The sequence below is a fragment of the Lonchura striata genome, chromosome 5, assembly GCF_050655825.1.
Source record: "Lonchura striata isolate lonStrDom1 chromosome 5, ASM5065582v1, whole genome shotgun sequence".
In the NCBI taxonomy this organism is placed as follows: domain Eukaryota; kingdom Metazoa; phylum Chordata; class Aves; order Passeriformes; family Estrildidae; genus Lonchura; species Lonchura striata.
Window position 1 is genome coordinate 69,395,794 of NC_140707.1, and position 21,203 is coordinate 69,416,996.

At 38.5% G+C, this 21,203-nt stretch overlaps 1 protein-coding gene across 21 annotated transcripts in view; it reads right to left on the bottom strand.

The window, feature by feature from the left end:
• The window catches only part of KIAA0586 (KIAA0586 ortholog), a 101,882-nt gene that overhangs the window by 63,655 nt on the left and 17,024 nt on the right, over positions 1–21,203 (bottom strand). For all 21 annotated transcript variants that reach the window (XR_014955842.1, XR_014955841.1, XR_014955839.1 and 18 more), the window contains 12 exons: positions 16,986–17,168; positions 15,919–16,106; positions 14,642–14,749; positions 13,443–13,523; positions 9,065–9,261; positions 8,741–8,862; positions 7,989–8,170; positions 5,045–5,204; positions 4,226–4,463; positions 3,335–3,576; positions 2,845–2,921; positions 1,063–1,197 (listed from right to left, as the gene is read on the bottom strand). Coding sequence is in view for 14 of the 21 variants with exons in the window: in XM_085580953.1 (XP_085437079.1) it covers positions 1,063–1,197; positions 2,845–2,921; positions 3,335–3,576; positions 4,226–4,463; positions 5,045–5,204; positions 7,989–8,170; positions 8,741–8,862; positions 9,065–9,261; positions 13,443–13,523; positions 14,642–14,749; positions 15,919–16,106; positions 16,986–17,168 (1,913 nt within the window). In the remaining 7 variants the exon portion in view is untranslated. The remainder of the gene's footprint in view (positions 1–1,062; positions 1,198–2,844; positions 2,922–3,334; positions 3,577–4,225; positions 4,464–5,044; positions 5,205–7,988; positions 8,171–8,740; positions 8,863–9,064; positions 9,262–13,442; positions 13,524–14,641; positions 14,750–15,918; positions 16,107–16,985; positions 17,169–21,203) is intronic.

The window sequence follows — 21,203 nt, forward strand, 5'->3', positions numbered from 1 at the left end:
ACTCTCAGGCCACACAGGGAACATCCAGGAGAATGCTGATTCTCCTCTGAAGGAGAAGAAACACCTGCACACACCTTGACAGAATCTGGGAGGAGTTTATGAATGCCTTGGATGGACAGACTGAGTGGACTGTGACTATGGGAAAGGGAAAAAGCAAAGCAGAGCTGCATTTATAACTGGCAGTGCTGATGAGAAAATGTCACTGCAATTACAGGCAGACATGGGAGTTAACACTGGAAAAAGCTTTTCACTAAATCCAGCCACCAGAGCTCATTAGCAAAAAAAAGACAGACAAAGGAACAGCCAAGGAGCTGAGTCAAGTTGGTAATTATTTAGACTAAACTGACCAAGACAGAAGGAAGAAACTGCATATGCATCAGTAGCATCACAAAAAAGATCTGCTGTAAATAAATGTGTTCACCAACCATTGCTGCAACATTCAAAGTTCATTTCCTTCAAACATTCCTCCAGCTATGTCAGTTAGAATGAACACCAAACAGTCCAAACTGCTATTTTCCAACACAGAAATAACTCAAGATGTGTGACAAAAAAAAAACTGTGATGCAGATAATTACATTTTTCTGTGAGTCTCTTTTTTTCCTGCCAACTGAATAGGAATTTTTGAGGTTTTGTTCCAAGATCAGTATCAACAGCATATGCAAAGTACATGCAAACACTTCCTGAGTTGTTCTTCATAGCTCCCTAAAATACTCCTGTGGCTGTTAAATGCAGTGTATTTGTACTGTTGAACATTCCACCTGTATTGCTGAAGTGACAGAAAATTCCCTGTCCTCCAAGTGACATGGGGACAGTCACATACTTGGAAAATCAGGTACATATGATGTCCAGTTTGTTTATAACACTGAGACTTCAGTGTTTCTTAGAAGAGTTTTACACAAGAATGAAGCCAACAGAAGTGGGATCACTTGCAGCAGGGGATAAAGTGTATGAAGCTGTTCTAAAGCCAACAGGAAGAATAAATTTGGGATATTTTATCTACTTTTGAGTAGGAAAGAATCACTTCAAAACTACTGTACTGGAAAGCCAAGGTCTGTAAGTTACCTCAGAGTGGTCTATTCTTTCTTGTACATAAACAGGTGCTTGATTTAATTTGGTTAAAAGAGCCAGGACAGGATCCCTGTGACAGCCTTTATCCATTCTTCTCACCACCTGCCCTTCACTTGGAGGATCATAATCCTAGAACAAAGAAACAAATAAAAAAAAATCCACATAATACATGCTCCAAAATTGTTTTTTGGTAGGAATTTGAATCATTCTTACTTTAGTTCACAACTAAGCTTTTTTTAACAGTAAATTTCCACACTGAAAAATTATGTCATGTAAATTCAAGCATTTAAAAATAAGCAAACAGATGACACACTGCTTTCTTTTACCCACATACATGACATTCTTTATTTGATACGAAAGACTGCAATACTTAAAGAGGAACCAGGCCCTTCAGGTCTCCAAAGATCAGGGAAATAGTTAAATCCTCACACATCCTTTGCTAGCAACAATCTGGCTGCAGAGCTGCTCTCACCAGCAAGGAATTACCTTCCTCAACCAAACAGCCTGGACTGAGGATGGAGAAATACTAGAAAAAGCTGCAATCCAGCTGATAAAGAGAGGGAAGAACATCTCAGCAGGCCAATGTTCCTCTGATGAAGAAATTTTAATTTAAGTTCAACTGTTATCAGAGTTTTAAGCCCAGAGTTTAGGGGAGAAGTGTGGCTGACAGAGGAGGCACCTAAAGATCTGCCAGTCCAGGACAGTCTCACAACTGTGGTGGTTGCTTTTGGGGGGTCCTGTGCAGAGCCAGGAGCTGGACTTGATCATTCTTGTGGGTCCCTTGCAGCTGGGGATGTTCTCTGATGCTATGACCTGAATGAAATCATGGGTGCTCATGGCAACCTCTGTACAGGGAGGTGTGCCCAAGAGTGTGCAGAAATGGATAGGAAGGATAGGCTGGAGAAGAGGACTCCTGCTGCAGAACATTAAACTTGCCTTGTGGAGCTTGGAAGGGACCTCTGGAAGTTGTCTAGCCCAACCCAACTGTCCAAGGCAGCCCTTCTTCCAGTGCTTGGCCACTCCACAGTAAAAACATCTCTTATGTTTCAACCAAATTTCCTGAATTTCATCCTGTGTCCAACTCCCTCTCATCTTTCACTGGCTCTTTCTTCCTTCTTTCCACCACATATTTATATATTGGTAAGGTTCCCCCAGAACTTTCTCTTCCCCACAATGTCTCCTGTAATTCATGTCACAGCTACATCTCACCAAGAGGCTTTACACAAAGTCAGAGAGGGACTAAGTCCAGGCATTTGAGGAATAGCAAAAGAGAAAGGGAATGGAGAATATCTTGACCTGGGAGGCTTCCAGAACCATGGACTACAGCAGACATTGGATAAGAAACTATTCTGATGTTTTAAGCAGCCTTTACTAACTCCAGCCTCAGCTAACCCACTTTAATAATTTAATCATGCAAGCAATTAAAAGATGGCTCAAAGCTGCAACAGCTCAGAGCATAGCAATCAATCTTCTATTCTGTTTAAGATGCCTTAAAACTAGAAACAATAAAGAAATGAAAGTGCATAATAGCTCTCATCTACAGAAGTATATGAATACTTCTGAATATGAACTTTTTAAAAACATAGATTAGTCTGAATAATGTGTTTTTTTTTTTCCTTTGGTGTTCTGAAATTCCAACACTCTTTGTGAGTATGCAGTTTAAAAGTGTGAATTTAGAAAGCTGCTGGGGGAAAATGTTTAAAGCAGATCCAATTTAGCAGGATGCCCAAGGTGGAACCTGCAATATCTGTGATTCTTTATGAAAGAGTTCCTTACCATTTCATTGGCATCTCGGAGAGTACTGGATAAGCTCTCAGTGAAGTTTGGAAGACACAATCCTCCTTCTGCTACGGCTGAAAAATATTTTATGTTACAATTATTAAAAACATTCAAGTTACATGACAGAAAATCCAAGCCACATTCTTTAAGCACAACACTCTGCTTTAGTAAATTTGGAAATTCCTACTGCTGGATGTCTATTATAAAGACATATTTTCATATTTCTTTTCATATTCCTTACACTTTGCTTTCAATAGCAACTTAGTACCACATGGTACTTAAGAAAGACAAGCCCCAATTATTTTCCAAGTTGATCTCATGACAAAAGAGCAGATTGGCTCTTTTTTCTTTAATAAACAGCAGCATTTTGTTCAGCGACGGGAAAAAGAACAACGAGGTCTTGTCAATCTTCACAAACTGCAATTTAATGCTTGCAGCTTTGCAAAAATAAGAAATAATTCAAATTCTAATGTCCACAGCTGGTTACCTGCTGCAGGCAGTGGATGTCCATAGGGGAAGATCACCTCCCCTTCTGAGAGGGGTCTGTCCGTGGTCTCAGTCCCTGTGGGGGTGAGGCTGCTCTCCTGGCTGGACACCCCAGAGCTCACCGTGGGCACAGGTGATGGCACCAGGGCAGGGCAGGGAAGGGGCTCAAAGGGCCTCCCTGGCAGCTGCTGAGATGGGGAAACCAAGGCCTCTGGCTCCTCATCATTGGCCACTGACATCTCCCTGCAAGGACAGAATGTGCTCTGTGAAAACACCAAGATACACTCAACAGTGCAGACCAACACCTTAATTCAATACTGAAAAGAAACTAATTCTAGTTCTTTACTGAAAAGAACTAATTCTGAAAAGAAACTAATTTGGAACTATTTTTTCCAATGCAAGAGCACAGCACTTTACAGAATAGTTCAAGAGTTTACATGGTTAAATAATGTTATGTGTGAGTTTCTGGTTATAACTAAAATTACATGTATATTCCCATATACCATGTGTATATATACCCATATTGCCATCTGTATTAAAATTACCATGTGTATTCCCAAGGAGGTAACACAAAAATTTAAATGCTAATAACACAATATTTCACTGTCACTCTATGTGTTACTGAAAAGTGTAGGAATACAATTTTCCTAAGTACAGTGTTCAGCAGGGCAAAGAATAAGGGCTGATAAACCCTGAGAAAGGCCCTGATTTCATATTTTTCTCTTAACTGCCCTTCAAGCAATTAAAAAAAATGAAAACCCAATCCTGGCTTATCTCAAATGTCTCCTGATACATACATTAAGCATTTCTTTCTGCTGACTTTTTAAGCATATATGTAGAAAGAATACAGGTATTTCAGTTTTTAAGAAATTGTGTAGCCTCTTGAACTCACACAGTCTTAGGACAGAATGGTTCTTCAGGGACAGGACTGGGGTTCTCTTCTTCCAGAGGAAGTTCTGCACCATCCCATGGGTTTGGAAGCTTTGGACTTTGCCTTTGTTCAGCCTGGGAGCCCCATTCTGAGGCAGGAGGGCTGGGGGTGGCTGCTGGGGGAGGGGTGGTCACAGGGGTGACCACAGGAGTGACCACAGGAGTGACCACAGGGCCTGTGGCAGCTGCAATCTCAACTCCTGCACGTAGAAAACCAAATTTCAGATCAGAAAGAAAAGGAGGAAGTGTATCTGAGACAGAGAGAGTCAAGTTCTACCAAGCACTTTCAGTTTTGTGATACTTTTTGATAGTTATAAAGACTAGATAAAGAATTGCTTCTTTTAAGTACTGTGCTGGCAGCTGAAGAAGATAGAATAAAACCTCAATTTCTTCCTCAAGGGAGACTGCTCTGCATTTTAAAAAAATCAAGCTGCTTTACTTGAAGAGTGTACATTTGATTAAATTAACATTACAAGCACAGGAAGGAGCAAAAGACAGCTATTTTTCTGATGTGAGAAATTGTGGAGGGGTTGGGAGGGGTGGAAATCACACAGACCATAGAAATGTGCATTAATTTTGAAAATAGAACTGTTACCAAATAAAAGATGTTTGCTTTCTATATAAATTAGCCCATAAATTTTTGTAGAACATGAGTTTCCACTTGAATTATAGCCTCAAGAATATTTATCTTGAGAGATAACATTTCTTTGAAGAAGAAAATTAAAGGCAGTAGATTAAAGCATATTTGCTACTGCTAAACTTCAATTATTATTTTCAATACCTGTTTCTTTAATTTTTTCATGTCCACGAACATCCCCACTCATCTCTGGAGGAGATGGAGATGAATCTGGAGTTTTGACCTGAGGCAATTCTTTTTCTGAAGGTGGTGTTGGTGGTGGTGTGGCCTGGGGTGTTGGCACTGGAGTAGGCAAAGGAGCCTCCTGGGGGGAAGAAAAATCATAACCACAGTTGGGATCTCTGTGCAGAATTCCTGCCTGCCCAGAGAGGGAAAGGCAGCTCATCACAGAACAGGAACAGCTGCTGCTTCCATGCATCTAACTCCTCCAGGAAGCTGCACCAGGACAAAATTCATTAAAACCAGTGAATTAAGCATTAAAATGATTAAATTGGGAAATCATTATGTATAGAACAGACCAGACCATTTCAGTTGGAAGGGAACTACAATTATCATCCAGTCCAATTGTCTGACCAATACAGGGATGACCAAAAGCTGGAATTTGTTGTTGAAGTCATGTCTCTAAAATACTGACAGGTTTGGGATACCAACTCTTAGAACCCTGGATGCTGAGAATTTTAAACTTTCTGGGTTAAAAGGCACAGACCCACAAGAAAATACTGTATTTGACCTGAAGACATGGAGAAGGCTTCCAAAATTGATTGATAGCAATGGGATTATGGGTGTGCAGCTTGAATAAAAGTGGAAAACTTAAGAGCTTAAAGTTTTAGAATATAGTAATATATATAAAGCAAGATAGTCGTTTTAAGGCTATTTGTTCTTCTTCATCTTCTTCATGAGTTTGGGTGGTTTTATCTATTAGTTAGAAAAGTCTGCATTGCTGACTTCAGGTGATTAGTTACTGAGTTAAAGGTGAAAATAATTTAGGTGTCATTTCTTAATTAGATAGTTTAGCCTTAAAAACCTTGTAAAAAAAGATAATTAACCATTTTGTAGCTTGTAAGTAGAATGCTGTAGAACTCACAGCTTGTAAGAGTGTGATATAAGTAAGAAATAATAAACATTTGAGTCTGAACGGAAAATATTGTCTGAAGTGCTTCCAATCCCAACCTTAACAGAGGCAAAAAAACCCCAAAAACCAACATTTAATGGTACCAACCACCTCTCCAGGAGGCCTATCCCATGCTTAACCACACTCTTGGTAAAGAAATGCTTCCTAATGTCCAGTCTACATATGAATTCTATTATTATATGGATTTTAATCAAGCATTTGAGACAATTTTAAACAGGAAAATACTTCATAACATGGATAAAACTGAGTCATAAAATTGATTTTATGGTAAGAAGAACCAGCTAAAAAGAAGATTACAAACAAAGTAATACCAAGACAGCAAAGCACTTAAAGAAGCACAAACAGAACTGGGATATTCCTTAAAAAGATGACAGCAATGGACATAAATCTGACAAGCAAATATGATGGCTGTTGCTAGACCTGCTGTGGAGGAATATGCTGGACCTTTGCAAGTTTCTTCCAGACTTTTTTTCTGAAATTTCATTAAAAAAAAACCAAAAAAACAAAAACAAAAACAAACAAACAAACCCACTAAAAAAACCAACAAAAAAAAACCAAGGCAATGAGGCTATGGGAAGACTTCCAACTAGTTTCTAAAGAGTATGTCCTCACGCTGATGATTTTTATTAAAATTTCTCATGGGAAGTGGAACCTGCAGGAACATTTGGCAGCTCAAAGCCAATTGTGTGACATTGTGAACACCAATGAACTCAGTAACAGCTGAAATTCAGTTCTAGATAGGAAAATTCACAGTGGGAAGGGAGAAAACAAGAATGCATAAACTACATATTCAGGAACTTCTGCTATGAGCTGTGTAGAAATGGAAAAAGAAGAATTCAAAAACTTTGCTAGCTATCCTTTAACTTGTGCTATCATGCTACAAAATGTGGAAAGACTTTCAAAAACATAATTAGCTTCCTGGGATTCCAATAAAGGCAGGAGAGAATCACTACTACAGCTCAAGGCATTGAGGAAACCCCATCCTGGAGACCACACTATTATTAAAAATATCAATTAGCATTTTTAGTGTGTTACCTGTGCTTGAAACCAAGCTAAACTGGAAAACATCAAAGTGCTGCCCAACAGCAAGAGTCAAAAAATGGATGATTACTTTTTTTGAGGCTAATCAAAAAAAGGCCAGAGATGAGAAAACTCATCTCTTTAAGTGCACAAACATACATAGCAAGGAAAACCCAACCACTTCAGCTAAAGGATATTTCAGTTTAAGCTGACAGAGAAAGAAAAGGGAGATCAGTAAACGTAGAAAGGACAACAGAAGATGTTTCTGAGCATCAGAAGAACAAGCTGAGAGGAACATCAGGCCCTCCTCAATCTATAATGGAGTGGAAAAGATGCTGGGGGGCCGAGGTTGAGCCCTCAGCAGTGAAACCTTTACTTTTGCCTATATCACCTCTTAGTCCCTTGCAGCAGGCAGGAGGAGATGTTTCAGGCTAACTGCACTGCAGCAGAACAGAATGACTGATCCCTCTTTCAACAAAGCCTTCCATAGCTGGATTTCCAAGCACAGCAATTTCCACAAGCATCCCAAAGACATTACACAACCCGAGATTGCAGCATAGTCACGTTGTTATCAAAGTAAGAGCCAGCTGTCATTTGATTATCAAAGGGAACACAGGAAATTATCTTGTATTACAGGAAGCTCTACTCGTCAATTAAGCATTTATTCAAAACTACTGAAGTCAAAACTCAGAAAGAATTAATAGTCATTTTAACAGATATTAAAGAATGGCTGCAAGCCCACAAGACCAAAAATAATATTGCTCTCAGCTTCCATTCCTTATGAGGAAATTAATTTCTTCATCTCTCATTTGTTTGCAAGAAAGCAGAATAACTATTTCTGGTTCAAAATAATATGAGCTATCTTTCAACAACATGAAATTAAGTACCAAGTCCATCAGAACTTCAGCAGAAAAGCTTGAATAAAATAGATCTTACCATCACTGAGGTTGTGCTGGGAGGAAGAGGATCAGGAACTGCTCTCTGAGCCTGGTTGTCTCCCAGCATGGTTGCAATGGTTTCACTGAGAGCTTCCTTCACAAAATGATTTATCATTTCTGAGTCCACAGGGACACCAGCATTGACAAAGAGCTGAAATCCTCCACCACCTGCAGCTTCAACTGAAAATGAAGGAATGTGAAGCACACAGCCAGGTCTCACTTCCTAAAATCCATGTACTGTACTGCAGCCACTCACTGTCTATGGAATTGTAAACATTCCTTTGCAAAAAGTGATTTTTTTAACCTTCCAGATAAACAACAGTAAAGAAACAAATCGGGAGCATAAAAAAAAGGCAACAGCAAAGGGCAGTGACACCTCAGGAGAAATGCTTTTCTCTTCATTCTCACACACTCACGAGAAGTAACTTTTGATATATCTATTTAAAAAAGGCAAACAAACATTACAGGCTCAGCAAAATGCCAAGTGTGATTTAGGTGGCCAATAACAGAAGGTGATTTGTACAGTGCTGTTATTCTAAGTCTTCTTTTTCTTTTAAATAATTTCTTTCAATGGCCTTGTAACAGTGGCTCTATCTCCACATAAATTCAGGTGTGCACTTCTGCTTTTCACAGTTTCACTGGTTCAGGATTATCCACCTTTAGGCTGAGGCAACAGCCACCTACACAGCTTGTTAAAATTAGCCAAAAATTGACATAACCCATCTGCAGAGAACAATAATTCCTACTTACCAATGCCAGGGGTTACAGTCTCACTGTCTTCACTCTTTATGGAGCTGCTAATGCTGGGCATCCTTTCTGTCTGAGCTGGGCACATCTCACTGATGATTTTTGCCATTACTTCTTGTTCCACCCTGGCAGAATAAAACCCATTTAAGTATCAGCAAACACCAAGACACCTAAAAGCACACAAAAGAGCATTCTTGACATAAAATGCAAGGCAGCTCAAAGGAAAATGGATAAGGGAATGGAGGTGAGAAAAAAAGGGGAGGATAATTAGGGAATCATTCCTTCTTCCATATATATTTTTTGCCACTTTGTTACATTGCAACTCACCAATTTATCAACTTGTTTTCTATAGTTTCTCTCCTTTGAATCAGTTCATCCAAAATATCAGCAGGCTGCTGAGGAACAGAAGCCACTGGAGGAAACACAGGACCATTGTATTGTGGTGAGGCAACTTTAAACTGGCCATTAAGCTCCAGAAGAGGCTCAAGGATTTCTGGAATTTCATCCTTCTCCTCTTCCTGATCCTAATAAATAAGCAGTAAATAAAGTTATGGAACATTTCTGGAAGGTAATGTCATTGAAGTAGCTGTCAGGTTTTTGCTTTAAGAATAAAATCCACATTTATGGATGTATGACAGCACACAAACCACATTCTCCCTCCTCAGTGTGTTGTAGTTAATTGATACAACTCTAAGCTTAGCAAATCATAAATCTGTAGAGGTATAAAGCCATAGGAACTGCTCAGTAAAACATGATTTGGCTCATATTTTCTGCCTGTGCAGCACAGGGCAGGGAGCCAGTGGCAATGCTAATACTTTAAAAATTTACTTGTGACCTACATCAGGTTTCTTTAATGTCACCCCAGAAATGTTCCTGCTCTAAACAAAAAACTTTAGGAAACTTTCTACAGTTACTTGTTGGGTTAGGGGGCTGTTTGTTTGTGTTGGGTTTTGGTTGTTTTTCTTAAAATAAATCAAAATCGTTGTTTAAAGTCTCCAGTCTGAACAGACAAATTCACAAAAGTTAACGAGCATGTAGTCAATCAAAACTCTAATGAACTTGCCAGCACTGAAAACTAGACATTAATAGTTTCACATATGGCACACTTGTGTTTACACTTCCATTAACTTCAGCTGCTGAAAGGTAGAAGGTATTTCTGGGCAGTAATTCAGACAACCCTCACAGACATCTTGATTTTAATGTTAAAGTTCTATTCCTAAAATTTAGAGAAGTGACATGGTGAGTTAAAATATTTGGGTTTTCCCAAAGATGCCTCCTTCCTTTTCCCCTGGAGCACAAACACAGCACCAAGTCCCAAAAAAACAGGCACTAAGCCAAAAAAATATTGTAATGTTTCCTGATGAATGAGAACCTGCAACCTTCACTTCTAATATTAAAAACAAATGTCTCTAATAGTAATATGACTCTCTAAGAAGAAAATTTGGCATGCCAAATGAAAGAGATGAGGAGCTGAGCCCTAAATTACCAGTGACAAATATGTGATGGTGCATAGAAGTTCACTGTAAATCCATATTTACTAAGATTAATCTCCAACACAGTGAAAGGAGAAAAAAGCCTCCTTTTCCCTTATATAAATTAAACATACTTTTAACCCATAAAATACGTGTCTTTAAATTTTTTTTTCATATTATCTATGAAAAAGAAAAAAGTGAAAAAGTGAAAAGAAAAAAAAAAAGTGAAAAGAGAAAGAACAGAGAAAGGGGAAAAAAAAAGTAACACTTCCCTGTATCCTTTCCCACCTCAGCATTAAAACTTCTCATACCTTAACACATCTTAAAACTGTAGAGTCAGAGAGGTCCCTGATGGGTATTACACAAAGAACTACTGGGTCTTGAAATAGTGATAATCTTCAAAAAAGGGAGAAAGCAGAATAAGTGTATTTGGGTGACAAAGAAAGATTTTTAAAGCATTCTAGGCATAGAAATGAGCAGAGAAGTTGAAGTCAGAAGTTCCTGGGTGCCTTGCAAGCTGCTCAGCAGCTTGAGCTGTTGGGGTATGTGTATTGAGAACAAGAATTCATTCTGACAGCAAATGTAAAGATGTCTTTGTCCAGCATTTCATTATGTATTTTCCTGTGCCTGCATTACTCTATAAATTTTCTTTGATGTTGCCTATTTAATACCTCTGAAAGTATGCAAAATACAAACATCTGGGTTAAATAAAGCAAGTGCATACAATACATCTTACATCTATTTAGTAACTCTGACAAACTTTTGCAGCTCTACTGCATTTCTAAAGTGTTTTATATTTTACAGCACACAAATCCATAACAATGCACAAAATCATATTCATTTGGGGGTGATATATTATCTCTGCTGAAATAAAAAAAATGTAATAGTCAGTATTTAATTATACAGATTGAACTTGAACATATATCAACTTATAGACCAATCCTGAATACTCTGCACTCAATTCTGCATTTTGCTTCCCTGGAGGCTGTTGAAAATATCTCTATCACAACCCCCAATCAAAATATGGCATAAATTAGAAAGTCTTTCAGATATGATTGGAATATTAATCACTGCACTTTTTTATAAAGTATCAAGCCAAAATTCTACTTCCCAAATTACATTCAGATAATTAAAAAAAAGAGTTTGAAATTATTAGATGTTATAGGTTAGTTTTGTTCCATTACCAAACATGTACATGCAGAGTCTTATTAAAGCCTCCTGAAATTTAAGCCATGAATTTCTTCTTGATGGATTTCTAAAGCAATTCTCAGGAGCAAGGTCAGGTTGCCTTGCAGGTGTCACCTGTGAGCTCTTGTCTGAAGAGAAGCGTAAAAATATCAATGTCCTGCCCAAGAGCATCAATGGGAAATGAGGGCTGAGGAAAATACATTTACATTTATAATACCTGAGCCCTGCAGGTTCCACATTTTGCTGTGGCATTCAAACTGGAAGCAAAAATTCTGAGAAAAAAAATCCCCTACCTTGCAATTAGGGCATATTCAGAGAGAGCAAAAAGTGCATTTAATCTGAAATCCCAGGGAGTTTGCTAAAGGAACTGCAGGATGTGGCTGCTTGTAAGAATTTGAGAGCAGACTCAATAAATCTGAGAAAGTTGTGTGAGCTGAGCAACACAAGCTTCTCACTCTGAAATAATCCCAGAATGGTTTGGGTGGGAAAGGACCTCAAAGACCATTTTGTCCCAGACCCCTGCCATGGGCAGGGACACTTCCAGCAGACCAGGCTGCCCCAAGCCCTGTCCAGCCTGGCCTGGGATACTGCCAGAAAAAACAAACACAGAAAAACATAACAGAAACAAACAAAAAAGGAAGATATTTCACACAAATACTTATCTCCCTCAGTTCTAACAGAATTAAGCTTTCATAATAAAAGGGGAGTGGGGAGAAGACAACAAAAGCTATTTTTTTCTATAGCATTTTATGCACATACTTTCATGAATCTGAAGACTCTTTAATAACAATAACTTTGCTTTCTTTTGATGTCGTAAATACCCCTGCCACTCCAGAGATTGATTTTATGCTTCCCCATTGTGTTTGCCTTGCACATTTTTAAGAACATTGTCTGTGTGGTCATAGGCCAGACATATGTTTCACTTGGAACATTTTTGGTATTGTGGTTAAAATACATCCTATTGCCAAAACTAAAAGATAAAAGCAATCCAGGAAAAGAAAAAAGAAAAGATGAGTAACTGTTATTCAAATAATAAAAATGTAACATTACAGCATTTTTTGATAGTTCCTAAAATTATTTCTTTAAAGCTTTTTTCTTGTGCTAACAGAAGAACAGTGTCTACAGAGATTTAACTCCTCCCCTCCAGTAACACAAGGTAATTTTGAAACTATAAATGAATCAAGCATTTACACACTTTTGGTAGACAAACCATCAAATTAGGGCTGTTTTAACAGACTGATAATGTTAGATATATTTTTAAAATGAGTTAATAATTTATCTGTAAGCACTAGGGCTAATATCTGATGTACACACTAATCCTGGGATCAGGAATACATAGAAGTAAAAAGAATACATTTTTGGGTAGATTTTGATTACACATAATAAGTTTTGCTCAGTAAAGTGAAATACAGGCTGGTTCACCAGCCTTGTGTTTCTCAGAACCCCCCAGACAAAAGAAAGGATTTGCTACCTAAAAAAATGAAACTGTGAAAGAGGATCTCAAATAAACCTGTGTTACCATAAACAACAATACTGTCAAGAATTTCTTCTTAAGATCTAATTCTAACCCTGCCCTCTATCAGTTTGAAGCCATTCCCCCTTGTCCTGTCACTCCAGGCCCTTGTCCAAAGCCCCTTCCAGCCCCTTTAGGCACTGGAAGGTGCTCCAAGGTCTTCTCAGAACCTTCTCTTCTCCAGGATGAAGAACCCCAGCTCTCTCAGCCTGTCACTAAATTCACTACATGCAGAGTTTTAAATTGCAAAGTCCAATTGCTATAATCACTGCTGATTTTAGAGAAATACTTGTATTTCTAGTGAATTCTAACATATCCAAATTAAAGTTAATTTTTCAAAAGGTTCTGTACTCACCAACACACAGTAATTTCTAATATCCTCTATAACACTGTAAACAGTTCAGTATTGCTCAGAAAGTGCACTTTTAAAGCTGCTAGGAAAGCAAAATAGTTTCTTTACGCTGTGTTTCCAATTTTGACAGAATAACATAAAAATCATTAAAAGGAAAAGACACCTTTGCAATGGGATTACCTGTGTGACATCAGTAACATCAATGAAGTTAGCTCCTGGGAGCTTTGTGTCTTCCTCTTCACTGTGTATTTCTTCTGGAGCCTTACAAAGACAGATTGCAGTTGTTAGGTATTTCATTTTGGGGGGGTGGAAATGCATTAACAGGAAAACTTCATTACAAGAATCAACTAAATCACACCTTCCACTATCCCAGGGTGCTCCAAGCCCTGTCCAGCCTGGCCTGGGACACTTCCAGGGATGGGGCAGCCCCAGCTTCTGTGGGCAGCCTGTGCCTCAGCAGCCTCACAATCCAAGATTTCTTCTTGATATCCAATCTGAACCTACTCTCTGTCAGTTTGAAGCCATTCCCCCTTGTCCTTACTCCTGTAAATAGTCTCTCTCTTTCTTATAGGGTCCCTTCAGGTACTGGAAGGTCACCCCAAAGCCTTCTCTTCTCCAGACTCAACAATCCCAATTCTCCCAGCCTTTCCTCATAGGAGAGGAGCTCCATCTCTCTAATCAACTTGCTGGGATGGAATAATAGAATTTTAAATACAAATCACTATTTTTGTCCACAATCTCTGTCTGACTCAGTGAATACCATCACAGGACTCTGGAGGACCTAACTCCTGAAGTGAGGAAAATGGAATGTACAATACCCACACAAAAATAATCACTGCCTCACCAAGCCTTCTCACACCCTGTCCTGATCCCTCAGCACACAGCAGTTACCCTTAGAGCTGCACAAAAACCACCCCTGCTGCTCACATCAAGATTAAAAACACTTCTGAAAAGTTGTAGGGAAAGAGAAAAGAGTGGCCACTACACCACCACAGGCTCCTGGGGCTCAGTGCCCACACCACTGACCACTCCAGAAGAGCCAAGCAGCAGAGGGAGGGATGAGGAACATCCTCAGAGCACTGAAGCCAGTGAAAACAAGACAGGCATGGGCCAACAGGGATAATAATTCTTTACAGGATACATGAACACTGTTTTTCTTAAGCATTTTACCATGGTGGCAATTTAATCTTGGCAGAAGGCATCTTTCTACAATTTTTCATTTTCTTAAACAAATACCTTGTACTATAAATTCTTTAGAATAATTATTCATTTTTTCTAGAACTGTCTCATTTCTCTAACTAAAGAAAGACAATGAGAACTTTGCAGCAATTTAACATATTTTCCTTTTGAGCAAGTTTGAATTGCCAGACAATCAGTACCTGTATTACAGCATTGACAAGAGGGAGCAGAGGCTCAGAGCCTGGAGGAACAGGACTTACACTCCCACTGGCACTTGAAACACTGTCAATATCAACATTTGGTAATACCTAGGACAGAAAAAAAAAGCATCAATAAAAAAATCTGCATACTAGCTTAGCTATTATCATTGAACTTTTTAGATTTTTTTCTTCCACATGCTTCTGAGCCACTAAAATTCAGTGCTTGCCTTTTCTCATGCCTGTATCTGATATCAGTATTGGTTCTGAAAATCAAATTACTGTAATGTCAAAAATTAACACAAGAAATAGTCCCTCTCCTCTTGTAGTTGTAGTACCTGATTCTCCTGTTCTCTAATTTCCTGACACTGTCTTGCATGGAACAGAAGGTGAGTGTAACTGTACTAATTAACTAAAATAGTCAGAGCAGAGGTGTGTTGGACCTGCAAGTAGTTTAGAAAATTACAATATAGTTTGTAATCAAGGCACATCCATTACAGCATTAAAATGTGTTGTATTTCTGTTAAGAACAAAGATTTCAATGCTTCATTCCTCTGGGAAAAGAAAAATCACCTTAAATATTTAAGAACTGGATGAAATAACAGCAAAATGTCAGTGGGTGGAATGAAGTGACACAGCAAGGGAACAAAGCACAGAACACCCTACCTGTGTTTAACTCTGAGTTCCATGAATCATTTGTGTATGAAAGGTGTGGGGGAGAGTGGGTGCAGCCTCAACAAATGGAATCCAAAATAAGGAACATGTTAGAAACATTCACTTCCTTGACAACAGACTCATGTAAAAATGAAAACAACAAACCCCATCCCACAAGGTAAGGACTGCAAGGGTTGATTAATCAGGAGTGAAACCCTTGGGTTGACAATCATGCTTGAAACAGAAATCTTAAAGGCCAAAGCAATCATCCAAGAAAACTGACATTTATATTTATACTTCTTTTATTCCAAGTTTGTTCTGGCTCAAAAATCTCATTAAAAAAAAGAAAATGTAACATAAATTTTACAAATGCCCTGCATAGGTGACTTAGTGAAAAAATAGTTTTCTATTTCTTCCCTTTCTATTTTCTAATAAAGATAATTGTTAAAAGATGAATAAATATATTAATATAGCATGAGAACTGTTTGGTCCTTCCATTCCATATTTTTCTAATTCTTACTGAAAACCATCTACTGATGTCCAAGTCTGTTACTGATGGATCAGGCTGCCTGTAGTTAGCACTCATTAAAATAAACAAACAAATCATCATCACTCTTGACATGTACCTGCACAGAGAGCTGAGGTGGGTCCTTTTTCTCTGATCTCATCTCTATCACAGCTATATTTGGTTTTTTTACCTCGACTGGAGGCTTTGGTGGCACTTGAGGAAGAGAGGTTGTAACTGTGATAGGGTGTGGTTTATCTATGATTACTCCTGCAGTCTGCAGTGATGTGTTGCTGCTTTGGGTTTGACCTAAAGACAGTTGAAAACCAATTAAAACTTCATATATCCATCTCCAAAGGCAGGAAATTAATAAATTAATTAAAATTATATTCTGTGTGTTTTGAGATTCTGTGTGCAATTACAGGCCAATTAAAAAGCCCCCTATGAACATTAGCTAAACTACAGTAATTCACCAGCTAATGTTAAGCTTTCCCAGTAGAAATTGTCAACTCAACACTACCCTTTTTAAAAATTATTCACTTTTCTTGACTCTGGTGACATCTACTGCTGAAAACAAGAATTGTGTTTGCCATTCAAAAACTACAGACCATCACACCTCAAGTACACTTGGTGTAACAACCCACAAATTTTTGTCTGAGACAGCCCTTTAAAAAAATAATTACCTTATTTCAATGCCTATATAATACTAACCCTTCTCAAAACAAGCCCTATATAAAGGTTCTATTGAAAATGCAAAAATCCAGAAGTCATGACAAGGAATTTACTGTGCTTGGCACAGTCCTACTGAAACTGTTGGGCTGAAGTCATAGCAAATGTTGAATCCAAGGGGGAGTGATTCAGTTCCTGAATACCAAACTGAAAGGAACATGAAGCCTAAAACCAAAATGAACCAAAACAGGTACAGCTAAGCAAGTAATTGCTCTGTCAGGGTGTCACCAGACATCCAGCACGAAGGATGAGGAAAACCAGAACATTTTCAACCAATCCCTCAGCTTTCCTATGAGAAGGGCAGGTGCAAACCTCATGGAACGATTTGGGTGGGAAGAGACCTCAGAGATCACCTAATCCCAACCCTCAAACCATTGATTTAAGAAGATAAAAGTTGTATTTCCATGAAATAGCAGCAGTTAACCTGCACACAACCTGCTGCAGGTTATTTGCTCCTACCTAGTGGAACAGCCATGGGAATGAGGTGACCTTCCAGAGGACCCGAGGCAGCAGGGACATCCTGGCTGGGTCTGAAGAGGTACTGGCTCTGCTGGGCATACACAGGATTCTTCTTCCTGGGGCTGCTGATGACTTTCTGCGTGTGAGAGCAGGTCTGGGTCTTTGCTGACTTCACCTTTGTGCCTGAAACAAGAGCACACAAGCTGGAAAGGTCACAAAGCATGCACAAACCCAGTGACAACACTCTACTGAGCCAAGCCTTCCTACTGAATCCACTGCAAATTTTTGCTGTGGGATGGAGGGAATGAGGGAGGGAGTTCCGAAGGGCAGAACCTGAAAGATGTCTCCGTATTGGCAGCAATGAAGGAGTTAAAAATGCAATTTTTAGTTGAATCTAGCAGATAAGGGCAGAGAAACGTGAAAAGGACCAAAGGACAGCCATAAGTTGGAACAAAATGTGTGATTTAGCAGCTAAGAAGAAATCCATTATTTAAGTTTGAAATTTGGAACTGAATGTGTGATTTAGCAGCTAAGAAGAAATCCAGGATGCAGGTTTGAAATGCAGCCACAAAATCGACAGGTACTCAGAGGAACAGGTATAATCTGAAAATTCCTGCTTTAACAACTCATTGCTACTGCAAAATCAAACCATAGCTAAAACCCAAAAGTCTTGACTTCCATCATGATTTTTTGGCCCAGCTTTTCAAGTGTATTGTAAATAGCCAGCCAGAAGTAATTTATATGTAAAAATGTCTTAAGCAAAGAGCAGAGGAGAGCATTTATTGCAATGTGCATTTCTCACCATACAGTCATGCAAGGTCTTATGCTGCTTACAGCAAACAATGAATATCATTAGGGAAATTATTACCTTTAATATAAATGAATAAAACTGCCTGAAAATTCCCCCCAAAAAGGTGTCAACAATTGTCAATCAGGCAGAAGTGCTTCTACTGTTATTTTGTAGGTGTTAGGGTAATGAATTTGGAAAGAAACATGCTGATAACCAACTCCATGCCTTTATAACAGCCAAAAAAATGTCATTTTACTCCTCTGTTGTTTCTAATAATCACCTCCCTGTACCTGCAGCCAGTCAACACGTAGCAACAAGCACTTCTTAGCTCTGTTCACATTTAAGAGCCTCCTAATTAATTGAAGAATGAAAGTCAATGATTATAAAACATAGGGAAAATAAAGATTGATAACGTGACTTTTGTTAGATGCAGACAAGCAGATAAAGTGGTATTTTTGTACAGACAAATTACGGGTTGTAGGCCTGGAAACAAGAGCAAGTCACAACTCCTCAGTGAGAAAACACAGGCCAGAAGAAGCATCTCTAGAAAATGTTTATGGATGTGCTGGGTAAGGAATGGAATGAGAAATCACAACACAATGCCTTGGTCAACAGGATAAATGTAACCCCCAGAGGTCTCAACAGAATGTCTCAGATATGGAGCAAGAGAAGACTTCCATAAATAATAGCACTAATTCTGTACCTCTGCAAATATTAAAATAAATTAGACATTAATAAGCAATCTTCATTTTTTAAGGAAAAGTCACCTGGAAAATGAAGTAGCTGTAAACTGAAGCCAAAACCTCACTACAAATCAGATCATAAATCTGAAGTGTCCTGTTTGCTTTTGAAGCACAAGATATTTTGCCATGGGAAGAAGCAGAATTTCTTCTGTCTTTAAATGATGAGCTTATGCCTTTCTGCAAAGCACAGGTTAGCCCAAAAAACTGTTCTGCAGTCAGACAAACTACTGGCCTCTGTAACATAAATAGATACAGTTCAGAGGCTTGTGATTTAGAAGAGGTCATACCACATGATCTAACAGTCCCCCTTGGCCTTGAACTTTTGAGTAAAAGCAGGAATTGGCAGCGTATCTGTAATGCTGCCAACTTGCAAAAACAAGGTTTTCACAGTGAGAATGATTAAGTACTGTATACACACAGCACCTCATTTTAATTGCTTGCAACTTTTCATTTTTCTCTGCAAAGTTTATTTGCACTGGGCAGAAACTAGACATTTAATTAAACTTAGCTTTAGAAAAACAGTGTTTTACATGTATTTATCAGTTCATATTATGCAAGAAAATAATTCCAGCTTTTTTTTTTAGAAATGATCTCTTACTCATAAAAGTGCTAGTTGAATTTTTTGCCTAACTTCCCATAAGAAACTAAGCATTAGTCACCATAGTTTATTTGCAAAGAAAATGGTTGAGAGTTATAAAATGACTGAAAAGAGACTCTCCAGATGGCCATTTCAGTCTTAAATAAACATCCTTATTCTAACACTAATTTAAAACAAGCTCAGTGGACTGCTCTAACAAAATAAAGTAATTTAACGAGTCTGGATTTTTCAGCCAATCAAACCCAAGGCCAAAGACTGACAATAATTTTGAAGCCTTTATCACCTGGTACATCAAGGCCAGGAAGGGAATCTGTGAAGGGAAGAACTCATCATGCCTAAGGTGAAAGAGATTTGTTGATTTCCTCCTTTGTTTTTTTAAAAACTTGGTGCTTTGAAGTGCTCATTCAACCTTGGTGCATTTTATTTACACTCCTCCTGTAGAGGAGCACAGAACTATTCCTGATTTTATTATTTATACTTTGCTTTGCCATAACAGCTTCTTCCCAAAGAGCAGCCCCCAAAATGATGGAACTGGTTTGTCTTTGTGAGTCCCACATGAAACATCACGGATTATTTTTCCATTTTATTGGCAAGGTAAGGAAAGGACAAAAATCAAGCAGTTTGACCAACAGTCTCACCAAGAGGCAAAGATAAATAATGCCAGTATCAAACAAACCTCAGTTTCAGTTAAAATCAGAAAGCTTGGGAGTAGGACACACACTCACTGGAGTGCTGCTCCTTTACACAATGTGCAAAAAATTCTATTTTTCCTTCAGATAAGAACACAAGGAGGTGCCTTATTTTATTTACTGCCAGGATAGAGACAAAACCATAACTTCCATAACTCCAGCCTGATATTAAATAGAGAAACAAATTTTATGGTGGCTTTACTGTTGCAAACACACGTTTTTGTTCCTGCAGCATGACTTCATGGCTTGGAAGGGAAGCACTGTGGAAAAAGGCTATCCAGAGTTCACTCTGTTTGCCAGCAAAGAGCTTTGAAGCTGTTTGTCACACGCAGGAGCTCTGCAAGATTGAAGGCAGCATTGATCCAGTGCAGTTTTCCCTTTCATTTCTATTTGCCCCCAAGAGAAAAAAGCTGAAGCACAGGAGCAGCTCGTTCCAGCTGCACAGAAGCTGCACCTTTCCATGTCACTGAATTTCAGCTGGTGGTTTCAAATGATCAAATGGCCTATTTGTTATAATTAGACTGGGGAGGGGGGCACTCTTTCTGCCACTTCACAAAATATTGTTTCTGGAATGATGAAATTGGCCTTCCTGGAAAGGTTATGACCTTCTGTAAAAGACAAGAGGCCAATAAATACAGAAGAAAATTCATTTAGGACTCAGCAAAAGCAGAACTGCTGATTAAATATTTTTAAAGAAGTGTCTGTTCTCAATCCAAATTTTAGTGGTCACTGTTATTACTACCCTAAGTGCTTACTAGCACACATTTCACCCAAAAAGATCTATACAGAATAAATTAAATTATGGTTGCACAGCACGGCCAATAGTCAAAACCAGTGTTATATCGTGCCTCAAGTGAGTATAACAGAGGATACACTATTTTTCACCAAAGCAAAGTCATCCAAGAGAGGGCAAACAAAATACCTAAGTCACAAGGCTGGCAGTTTTGATGTGACCTTTTAAAAAAATGGTGAGTTTTGAAAAGTTTTCTAGGTTTTTTGCCAGGGCTATAACCCACATTTTCCAGGAGGGTGTTGAGAATTGGGAATAATGTCTACCAATAACACTTTCTCTTCACAGATCACAACTGGGCTCCAGAGCACAGGTAAGGAAAAGTGCCATAAAGGCCAGCTCAGGCCAAACAAGAGATTCTTGCACTATTTTGAGGACTTGCCACTGTGGATGTACATCTTAACCACAGAATCACAGGAGGGTTTGGGTTGGAAGGAATCTTCAGGATCAAGCAGTTCTGACCTCCTGCCATGGGCACCTTCCACTAGACCATTATTATTTTAGTAATATTAAAATAAATAAATTAAAAAACCCCATATTTTTGCTTTAAAATATCCAGCCTCAAATAATAACAACAACAATAATAATAATAATGATGATGATTAAAA